Source organism: Apium graveolens, chromosome 6, assembly GCF_009905375.1.
Source record: "Apium graveolens cultivar Ventura chromosome 6, ASM990537v1, whole genome shotgun sequence".
Taxonomy (NCBI): Eukaryota; Viridiplantae; Streptophyta; class Magnoliopsida; order Apiales; family Apiaceae; genus Apium; species Apium graveolens.
In genome coordinates this window covers 206,498,888-206,510,124 of record NC_133652.1, presented here as the reverse complement: position 1 = coordinate 206,510,124, position 11,237 = coordinate 206,498,888, and the positions used below count along the sequence as shown (strand labels likewise).

Sequence of the window (11,237 nt, the reverse complement as noted above, 5' to 3'; positions counted from 1 at the left end):
CAATCCGGTTATTAAAATAAATTAATTAATATATTTATATTTACACATATAATATAAATTTCTAAAATTAGTAAATATGCAAATTTTACTAATTTATAGTTATGTTATTTTTTTCTGTTTGAAGACTTAAAATTGTAATTTTTTTGTTATTTATGCACGAATAGATAATAAGGTTAACTTTTGATACATATTCTGGTTTCAGTTGTAACTGGTATACTAATATTTTAATTCTTTTATTTGAAATCAATTAAGAAAAGACGTAAATCGCTGAGAGCCTGAGACTGAGTTTTCTACTTTTTTGTCATGGACTTGTGATAATGGTCCGGCAGCTCCTGATTCATTCACTTATAATTTATTAAGAAAACATTACGTTTTTAATTTTCGAGCAATTTTATTTTGTAATTCCTATACTTAAAAATTTTAATATTCATAATTGTTTGGTTAATTTTATTTGATACAGTTTTAAAATCGAAATCGATTTGAATAGAATCAAACCGAGTTTTTCAAAACTGAAACCGAACCGATGATTACGGTTGCGGTTTCTAATTTTAAAAAATGAGAATATGCCATTTCGATTTCGGCTAAAAACCGCCCCGAACCGAACCGGGCTTTTCCCTAATATTTGAGTTAATAGTTTTCACTTCTTCCGTATGAATAGTTTTGCAACCCCACCCCACCCCCTGTTTTACACACACTCTCTCTCATCAACTTGTCCCTTATAAACACACTTCATTCATCCCACCATTCTCATAATCTCGTCTCTCTCCTCACTCTCTCTCTCTGCAAACTAAAAAATAGAGATATCATCAAAGCCATGGACTCTAGTGTAACAAGGAGGACTTGTTTCATTGAAGAAGATGACGGGCTTGCTTCTCTTGCAGATATGGAGGCTGGTTTCTCTGGATCATTACCTAATCATAATAATAATCCTACACAAATTAAACAACAAGATCGTTTCATTTCTAGGCCTTTGTGTTATTGGAGAAAAACTAGTTTGAGAAATCTCTCGTTTCCTTCTTCTCCGAGATCTGGAAGGTTTTTTAATGCGAGATTTGAAGAATATCAACCTCATTTCTTGCATGCTTGTTTTCTTTGTAAGAAACAACTTGGTGATAACAAAGACATCTTCATGTACAGGTATGTTTTTGTATTTTTTCCTGTTATCGAAACTTTTTAATCGGAGACCCGTAAACATAATATAAACATAACAGAATAATATATTTTACATTTTTTGCGGACTATATTTAATATCTCTAAATTAATAGTGGTTTTCATAATTACCAATCCTATATATACATTTATATATTTGGGCTAGATATTTATTATATTTTGATTGCTAAATTGTTACAGAGGGGATACACCATTCTGTAGCGAAGAGTGTAGACAAGAACAAATAGAGACGGATGAAGCTAAAGAGAAGAAGTGGAGTCTGAAAGCCTTCCGGAATAAAAATGAGCAAAAGAAATCTACAAATTCTCCCAGCAAAAAAGACTATGCTTACCGCACAGGAGCAGTTGCTGCAGCTTCATAAATAAAAATTATATATACCATAAATCAAATACCCACTCAAAATGGCCTAAAATGCGGCTATTGCTAGCTTATTATTTGGTAAATTGTATTTTTAACATCATAATATTACCAAAATATTTACTCACTTGTATGATGTATCCTTCTTTTAGTGTATACTTTCTCAAAATTAGGACTACCTTCATCCCACCTAATTAAATTTCAGAATTTATATTCGAATTAAGATCGAAAAAATGAGGTTTTAAATGAAATACGGAGTTTAAGAGAAATTAAAAGAAATGTTTTTAAAATAATGACCGTATAGATCATAATCATACGATTCAATAAATATAATTTGTTTCGTTATTGTAATTTGAATGATGAAGAAGTTATTATTCACAAGTATTGAAGTCAGAAATTCCTATAAAACTCAAGTGATACAACAACTTTTTCCAAACATAAGAACATTTTATTGACGGAGATTTATTAAATAATAAATTTAATAAATTTATTGGGGTCAGGTTTCGTTTTTTCAGTTTGACGGATTAAATAATAAAAGCAATGTAAAAAAATTGATTGATGTGAACAGAGCAGTCTGGTGCATGAATTTAACACACATTGATGAACTATCAAAACAATGTAAAAAAATACAAAATAATAACTTTATTAAAAAGATAAGAAAAAGAAACATTAAAGTAAGAGCACGGGAGAAAAAGAAAAAGTACTTTAGAGTTTATAGTGATGATGAGTATTATGGAGTATAAGAGGAAGGCCAAATGGCAAGGGGAGTGTATTACAAAAAAGATAGGGTTTTATATCAAATTGTCCACCGAACTCGTTAAAATGTATCAAGTAGCTACTCAATCTCTACCGCGACTCATTTAAACCACTAAAATACTAGTATATATTATTCCGTTAGATTTTTTAAATTTTGTAACAGAAGTGCTGTGTTTTCCGTGTATTTCTTTGATTATTATGATTTATCAGCAAACTTGAGTGCCTCTCTCTCATCTGTATATCTGTTTAATTGGTCCTAAAATAATCGTTATCTTCACTAGTAAAATAAAAGCTGGGTGGTCTGCAATTGCAGTTTTAATTTGAGTAAAATTCAACAGAGAGATGAAAAGAATATGTCCTTTCATTTAGGACTCTCGTTGTTTATCTCAATTTCACGTGTCTGACAGTTTAACAAAAATATACGACTATAAATTTTTATAGTTAACGTTTTCCGTTAAAAAAATTAAAAAAATCTAACGGAGTGATATATACTAGTATTTTAGTGGTTTAAATGAGTCGCCGTGGAGATTGAGTAGCTACTTGATATAAAACCCAAAAAAGATATCAATATTCCGAAATTCTTTATTTTAACAAACTATTACTTAAAATTCGGGAAATTACAGAACAGCCCCCGCTGCCGCAATGATCCATTGCATCTCCCGCAATGAGCCATTGCTGCAGACGAGACCCGGGTTTAACCCGTTTCTTCCTGAAATCCCTAATTTCATAATAACAAAAACCTAATTCAGCGGCAGCGGGCGATTTCGAGCGATTTCAACATCTACTCCGGCGATTCAGCTACTCAGGTATGATTCTCATCATCTACACACACGTATACATACACATAGTTACATACTACCGCAATGACCCATTGGTGCCTCCTATGGTGAGATTGTTATAACAATTGCGTGATTCAGACTGTTTGAAGTTATATTTATGTATTTTTCTAGTGATATGTTATAATTCAATTTACTCGAAAAAATTTTGAGATTAGGATATGCTTTTACTGGTGTTTTGTGGTGACATTATGTAATTGATTTTGGATGCTGTAGCTTAGAGTAGATGTGAGGTGTTTAGAGCAATGTTCACGGATTGATTGTGCAGTTTGAAAGGCTTGTTGAGTATTTTAAAGTGAAATTGTATTATTGAGTTTGGAGATGTTTCGAGTTTGTTATATGTTTCTACTGGTAGTAAAAAGTCTATGATTGACTGGTTAGAATTTAGGATATGTAGAGATGTACATTTGTAGCTATTGTCAGGTTATAAAGCACGGGAACTTACTGGATAAGTGTCCTGGTACGATTAGTTGAACGTGTTAGTTTATGCCTTAGTTTATGCCTTTGTGGAAATGTTTCTGGATTAATTGTGCATATTTAAGGTTTCAAATGATACGTGATTTAGGTGACTATCTATGATATATTACAGAGAAGTCTGGAGATTAAATGTGTTTACTGGTTATTAAATTGATTTCAGATGATATAGCTTGGAGTAGACACGAGGTGTTTATGTTTATCGTTATGGATTAATTGTGTATTAAACTCTGTTTAAAATAGAGAATTATGTAATCGTTTTTCTCAGGTTATTTTGAGGAACTCTTTTGTTTATGTCTTTATATAATTCGAATTATTTCGATTGCGTTGTTGTGAATTTGGTTGCTAAAATATGATACGAGCAGAAAAAGCCTTGTATAGATTAATCTCATGCCTTCTATATTCTTTATTTTGGTTTTTAAAAGTTTTAATGGTTAGTAGTAATTTGACTCGTTTGTGCTAATTAATGGTTCGAAATGTACTAGTAATTGTTTGGCATAGTAAGTTGAGATATGTTATTGTGATTAGACAGTGGATGGAATGCTTGTTGATTGATTGATTGGTTGTGGCTAGCTTATAAACGAATGAGTCATGCCGATTTTTCGGTAGGACTTAAAATAGAAAATAACGGTTCTATAAATGTTTCGTGTTTAAGTTGGGATTATATAGTATTTTTTATTGTGCATTTTGCAGTTACTATGGAGAATGAGTGCGGGCCTATTGTTAGATCACTCCTGACGATGCAGGATGATCATATTAGTACTGCCATATGGGCGGGAGGTGTGCGGGATAAGATGGATGTACGGCAGTACACAGCTAATCATCAGCAGTGGATAGTTTCGGATCCCCAGCGTGAGTTGCTGAGCCAATGGGGTTTCTCGGCTTTCACGAACAATCGTTCAGTTCCTCAAAACAATATTCGTTTGATAACGACCTTAGTGGAAAGGTACTAATTTGTAATCAATTTTCTCATTTATTTGAATCGTCATTGGCAATGTTTGTGATGTTTGTGTATGAATGCAATTGCAGGTGGAGGCCAGAGACTAACACCTTTCACTTTCCATTTGGTGAGTTGACCATCACCCTCGAGGATGTATACATGATTATGGGCCTCCCTGTTAAGGGTCGTCTAGTTACTCATAGGGAGCTTGACGCTCCGAAGGCGTATTGGATGAGGGAATGGCAGGATGCAAGATTGGATGAGGTGGGGCGTAAAGATATGTATAGGGACGGGGTCAAGCTTTACAAATTAAGGGAACGATATGCGGAGCTACCAGAGGGGGGGCTAGAACAAGATCTTGTGGTTTACACACGAGCTTATCTTTTATACATCATTGGGGGCATATTGTTTCCTTCATCGAGTCGATATACCGTGCATCCGAGGTATTTACTTGTATTTGTTGCATTTCAGTTTTTAAATTGTAGTTTATAGCATCTTAGTCCTTTACTTGTCCTTTTTTTGTTGATTTTGCATATGAAGCCCTGTATTCTCATTTATTTTCAATTTGACACTATAATTCTTGTATTCTCATTTATTATCATGCCCATATTTTGCCCTGTATTCTTACTTACTCTGTATTTCCTTTGTCGCAGGTACTTACAGCTCATCCAGGATTCACCTCGGATTAAATCGTATGCATGGGGAGCTGCTGTATTGAGCTATTTGTTTAGAGGTTTGACCAAGGCTACTCATAAGAGTGCAACAGCACTTAATGGATGCACGATGCTACTGATGTTGTGGGCACACGAGAGGTTGTTACCTGGTGCTCCTAAGATTGCACCTGGGGTGGAGCTTGTTTGGCCGAGGGCTTTGGCATGGGCTGAGCCGAACCCTGATCGGAGGGAGAACCCTCACCACCATACAAGTACTGTTCTTTTTTGTATATTTACTATTTGAACTCTCCTTCGAATAAACATTTGCATGCTTTTGAACTATCCAATTTCATATGTTCCCTAATTATTTTGCTTATAGGTCAGTACCGAGGGGATTTTGACCGATTTGAGATGAGTTGGCTGACATGGGAGCCTTATCGGTTATTCTTTGATGCGGTGGACTATTCTGAGGAGCAGTATGATGGCGAGCTGATGGATGCTTCGTATATGAGTCTCGGCCGTATTCCACTTATTTGCTTCGAGATTGTCGAGTATGTCATGCCGCACAGAGTCTTGAGACAGTTCGGTATGCTGCAGCATATTCCAGATGATCCTATTGATATGTCTGCTCTGCGGAGGGACAGGTTATCTCGTTGGCAAAGGGACCAGCATATGACTACTCTGAGACAGTATCGGGATGAGTGGTATGCTTATCTTGATGGCCAGATAGAGCCCGTTGGAGAGGGGAAGTACGTGAGCATTGACTAGTATATGCACTGTTATAGGACCCATAGTAAGCTGATGATTGCTCGTTTTGTGGGTGTTGATCCACGCAAGATAGTGCCGCGTGACTGGTACTCTCAGCAGGACATGGTTGATGCGGTATGTTTTAGAGTTTAGTTTAATATTTGAATTCTGTATTCATTTATTTCATTGTTGTATTTTTATAGGGTGTTTAGGTAGATGATTAATAGTTAATGATTTGTGTAGCTTGACTGTGGGATGAGGACATTGCATGTTATTCACAGCCATGATCCCCCAGACTGGTTCTATGAGTGCATTCTTGAGTTTCTGATTCGTTATGATCGAGTCAACACTGAGTGGAGGGGTCCTGCATTCAGTAGACCCAGTTTTGATAGACCCTCACGTGCACAGGATATGCATATTGATCCAAGTGCTCCTCCTTCACCGCATAAACGTACACGTGAGGTGCGTTTCATTTATGTCATTCCAAAATCCAGTCTACTATATTGAATGTGAATGTGTGTATGATCGTTATCTTATCGTGTTATTGCTGGAGTTTGCTTCTGATTCTCATGATTCACCTACACAGGCAGCCAGTAAACATCCTCGTCAGGTACTTACTCGAGTAAGTTATTCGAGTAGTCTACTATACCGAATTATATGTAGTTTAATTGAGTTATTGACATCTAATGTAGGATGAGACTGTAGTCCCTAACGCTGCGGCTATCCCTGTACATATCTCTCATCCTGTTCAGATTGAGGTACTTATTCATATTCGAGCATGTTATTCGCGTAGTCTAACTCTTTAGTTTTAAGATATATATAATGTTTGATACTCAATACATTTGTAGGTTGCTGCTACTGCCCCCCTGCTTCACAGTCGACCCCCTTATCCGCCCCCCTGTTGTTCAGTCTGATTTTGTTCAGTCTGAGGTACTACTCTTTAGTTTTAGAACTTTACTTTTTTTTACTATTGTGTGTCTTATACATATTCGAGTATGTTATTCGAGTAGTCTAACTCTTTAGTTTTAGAGGTGTATATAATTTTTGATACTCAATGCATTTGTAGGTTGATGCTACTGCTCCCCCTGTTCCACAATCGACCCCCCTATCCGCCCCCCTGTTGTTCAGTCTGATATTGTTTAGTCTGAGGTACTACTCTTTAGTTTTAGAACTTTACTTTTTTTTTCTATTGTGTGTCTTACACATATTCGAGTATGTTATTCGAGCAGAGGAACAGGGGACTATAGTTTATATTTTGGATTTATTTCGGTGTTTTCTTTGTTATTGATTATGATTGTTTTTATTGGATTGATGTTGCGTTTAAATTTGATGTTGATTGGTTGAGTTTAATTTAGATCATGATTGTGGTTGCTTTGATTGGTTGTTGGTTGGTTGATTTAGATTTAGTTGAAACAGGTTGGTAAGTTAAAAAAATAAACGGAACCATGTCGTTTTTTTTCTTAAACTATGTAAATCACCCGCAATGTTGATTGGTTGTTGGTTGGTTGATTTAGATTTAGTTGAAACAGGTTGGTAAGTTATAAAAATAAACGGAACCATGCCATTTTTTTTCTTAAACTATGTAAATCACCCGCAATGTTGATTGGTTGTTGGTTGGTTGATTTAGATTTAGTTGAAACAGGTTGGTAAGTTATAAAAATAAACGGAACCATGCCATTTTTTTTCTTAAACTATGTAAATCACCCGCAATGTTGATGTTAGCAGCTTGCCAGAAAACTGGTCACAGACCTCAGAATTGAATCATTGCGGGAGATATCATACTTTACACATTTTACAGTTTAGTCACCCCGCAATGAATCATTGCTGCAGTGACCATACCCCGCAATGAGGCATTGCACTAGGTCCTTTTGACTATTTTAATGTCTAGTTGACTTTGTTTATTAAATCAATTTTTTCAAATTTTACTACTAACACTTCATTTTGTAGTTATTTTAAGAGTTTTGGTGTTGAAAAATATTTAAAAAATATTAATATTACTAAAAACCCAGTTTTGTTAATAAAAAGGGACAGTGAGTTTTGGGTGAAACAGAGATTCCAGCAATGACTCATTGCTGCAGTAAGTACCTCCAGCAATGTCTCATTGCTAGGTACTCTGTCACTAGTCCGCATTAACTATTTTAATGTCTAGTTGACTTTGTTGATTAAATCACTTTTTTCATTTTTTTACATTAATACTGCATATTTTAAATATTTTAAGAGTTTTGGTGTTGGAAAATATTTTAAAAATATTAATATTACTAAACTCACGTTTGTTAACAAAAAGAGGCAGTGAGTTTTGGGTGGAGCAGAGTACCCCACAATGAGTCATTGCTGCAGTGTGACCTCTAGCAATGTCTCATTGCTGGGTGCTCTGTCACTATTCTCTTACAATATTTTAAGTTGGATAATAAGAGTTTTGGTGTTGAAAATATTTTAAACAATATTAATATTAATAATAAGAGTTGGATAATATTTTTGTTAAAAAATAACATTAATATGCAACATTATGTGTAAATTTAAATAACGTTAATATTATGTAACTTAAATAGAAAAGTTAAAAGAACTAATGTACTACTTGTCAACAATTGTTAGGTTAAAACCTAAAAATTTCTTCGATCATGCTCCTCCCTTAGGGGACAGTTTCTTGCATCATGTTCTCCTCCGATCGCCCCACAATAATTACACTTGCGAGGCTTGATCTTGATCTTTGAAGTTACCGTCTCAATTCCACTTTTATATCTTTTTGTTTTCTTCCTTCCTTTAGTTTTCGACGTTGGAGGATCGAATATTGGATCATGTTGGTAGTCCTCTTGAGTTTTCGCCTCATGGGTTTTTTCTCTACGCTCTTCATCCGCAAAAGCATCTTTCAAGTATCTCTTCTCTCTATCAATCACACCCATTAAGTATTTATACCGTGAAACAGAACAACTACCAGAAGCAGCTAAATCTTGAAAAGATTTGCACAATGCACCATACCTTAATGGTTGTGACGCACCATCATTACTAATACCGAGAGGAGCATATGGAAGAGCCCCTGCAATTTTATTGCCGTTCATTGTCCACCTACCCATGATTAGACTTTCTGGTATCTTGATTTTTTGTTTTTTGTCAAGATAACAGATTATGTGTTTGCAAATCATCCCGGAATGTTCAAACTTCTTACACAAGCATTCAATTTTTTCGTACATGAAAACTATCACTCGATATTTTCTTCTGCAATTCTCCGGCAGGGTAGCCTTCTCAACCAAATACTGTATCGACATATAAGTTCCATTGTTTTTGACACAGTTCACGATGTAACATGTACTTTTCATAAGCTCCTTTTGAAACCGTTTGAACATTTCTTTCGTGTCGATTTCGGATGCATGCATTTCCAAGGATGAGTGCAAAAGTAATCTCCTTTCCAATTGTTCGCCATCATAATCGGCTTTAACCTCCTTCAGATATTGTGTCTCCAAAGCCTTTTGGGAGTTCTCAATAAATTCCTTCAAACCGGTAGATGATTGCACATATTCATCAAAAAAAGAATTTGTAGACTCGCTTCTTGAAGTTGTAGTCATGCCGACGGAAAAATGTTACTTCATGTAAGCACCAATCCATTGAGTTCTAATAGCATACATGTCATTTAACCAAACATGATCCTCAAGATCGTACTCCTCGACTAATTGCTCCCATCTACCTTCAAATTCTGTAGGTGTCAACGACTTGTACACACATGCATTAAACTCTGTCTTGAACTCCGGATAATTTGTGTACAAATAAGACAACTTCTCGAGAAACTTACTACTTATATGCCATGTACAATATGTATGCTTTGTTTGTGGCATAGGCATGACCTCGACAATGGCATTTCCCAATGCAATGTTGTTAGGTCACACACACACTGTAGATGGGGTGAATACAGTGTATAGTACAATCAAATCAATCTTTAATAACTCAAGTAACATAAAACAAACTTTATTGAAACAATAAACTCTGTTACAATATGAAACTGTTAACTCTCAGTGATGAACAAATATCACGAGAGCTGCTAGGGTTACAATTGAATAATCTTCTCGAATATGATAACACTTATAGTGTAAACCCTATGTCTGTGTTTATATACTACACAGTTACAAGATAATCGCTAATTGATATGGAATATAATTCTGCTTCCTAAAATATATCAATCAGATATCTTTTCTTCCAAGTATTCTATTCTTCATAGAATTCCTTCTTCATGCATATCTCTTCTTATGTTTGTCTCGATCTTCTTTCCTTTAAACATCTGCTGTCCTTATCTGAACGTCCTTCAGTACTTAAGTTCTGATATCCATCTTTTGATGATTATCTCCTGATAATATAAGTACTGATATCCTTAAGTCCTGACTTCCAGTAAGTACTGATTTATCCTGTTTAAGTAAGATCTGAAAACTAAACATAAATCATATTAGCCATGACATTATCAAATATATCTAACAATCTCCCTCAACTTGTAAATTAGCATAATATACAAGTTTAACAGATATTTGATGATGTCAAAAACATCAAGTACAAATGCATGAGAATTAGACTAGATGACTACAACTTACAGTCCTTAAAGCTTTACCAGTCTTTAACTTCTGATAACAACTTCAGTCTGTATTCATATCAGAATTTAAGCAGTTGTAAATCTTGACTTGGCTTCATCTTCTGATCTCTCTGATGTCAGGAGTTGTTCTGAGATAGTTCTTCAACAAACATCTCTCAGCATATCTGAGTTCATCAATCATCATCCTTTTAGCATCTTTAAGTTCTGCAGTATCTTCACCAATTTGAAAGATTGCAGCCCTGAGATCATTAATTCTAGCTTTTCTTATATCCTGATCCAGTCTGATCAAATATGCCTTATCAGACTCAAGATTGAATTCCACAGCCCTGTAACCCAGAAAGGTAGTTATAATCTTGGCAGTGTTGGGCTTCATTTCAACTATATCACCCTTGTGATCTCTGTACTTTGGAAGATATGTGCTGTCATACTTAACAGAATAAAGCCTTTTCTGTCTCTGAATCTGATTCTTCAAATAGTTTGCAGCACTTTCTGTTATTTTGTCATTCACTTGAAGTAAGAATAATACATGCTCCAGTTCTTCAAAATACTTCAATGGAATGACATTTTCCCTTATATGATAAACCCTACCATCTGTCATGAAGTACAAAAAGATGTGTTCTTTCAAGTAGGTATGGTAAACCATTTGTACAGATTCCAGTTGATTCAATCTCTCAGGAGTTGCTCTAATACCTGGTTCACTTAAGGAAGTTGGATCATTGGTAGTGTTTTGTATT

General features: G+C 35.0%; 3 protein-coding genes across 3 annotated transcripts; 2 read left to right on the top strand and 1 right to left on the bottom strand.

Moving 5' to 3' along the window:
* Positions 1–691: 691 nt before the first annotated feature.
* On the top strand, positions 692–1,654 carry LOC141667412 (FCS-Like Zinc finger 2-like). The gene is made up of 2 exons (XM_074473904.1): positions 692–1,137; positions 1,351–1,654. The coding sequence occupies exons 1-2, from the start codon at positions 815–817 to the stop codon at positions 1,529–1,531; spliced, it is 504 nt and encodes a 167-aa protein (XP_074330005.1). The 5' UTR covers positions 692–814; the 3' UTR covers positions 1,532–1,654.
* Positions 1,655–5,774: 4,120 nt separating this feature from the next.
* On the top strand, positions 5,775–6,865 carry LOC141664367 (uncharacterized). The gene is made up of 5 exons (XM_074470302.1): positions 5,775–6,068; positions 6,177–6,395; positions 6,520–6,543; positions 6,626–6,691; positions 6,782–6,865. The coding sequence occupies exons 1-5, from the start codon at positions 5,958–5,960 to the stop codon at positions 6,845–6,847; spliced, it is 486 nt and encodes a 161-aa protein (XP_074326403.1). The 5' UTR covers positions 5,775–5,957; the 3' UTR covers positions 6,848–6,865.
* A 1,668-nt stretch (positions 6,866–8,533) lies between these two features.
* LOC141665694 (protein FAR1-RELATED SEQUENCE 5-like) lies at positions 8,534–9,493 on the bottom strand. The gene has a single exon (XM_074471680.1). The coding sequence runs from the start codon at positions 9,491–9,493 to the stop codon at positions 8,534–8,536; it is 960 nt and encodes a 319-aa protein (XP_074327781.1).
* Between the last annotated feature and the right edge of the window lie 1,744 nt (positions 9,494–11,237).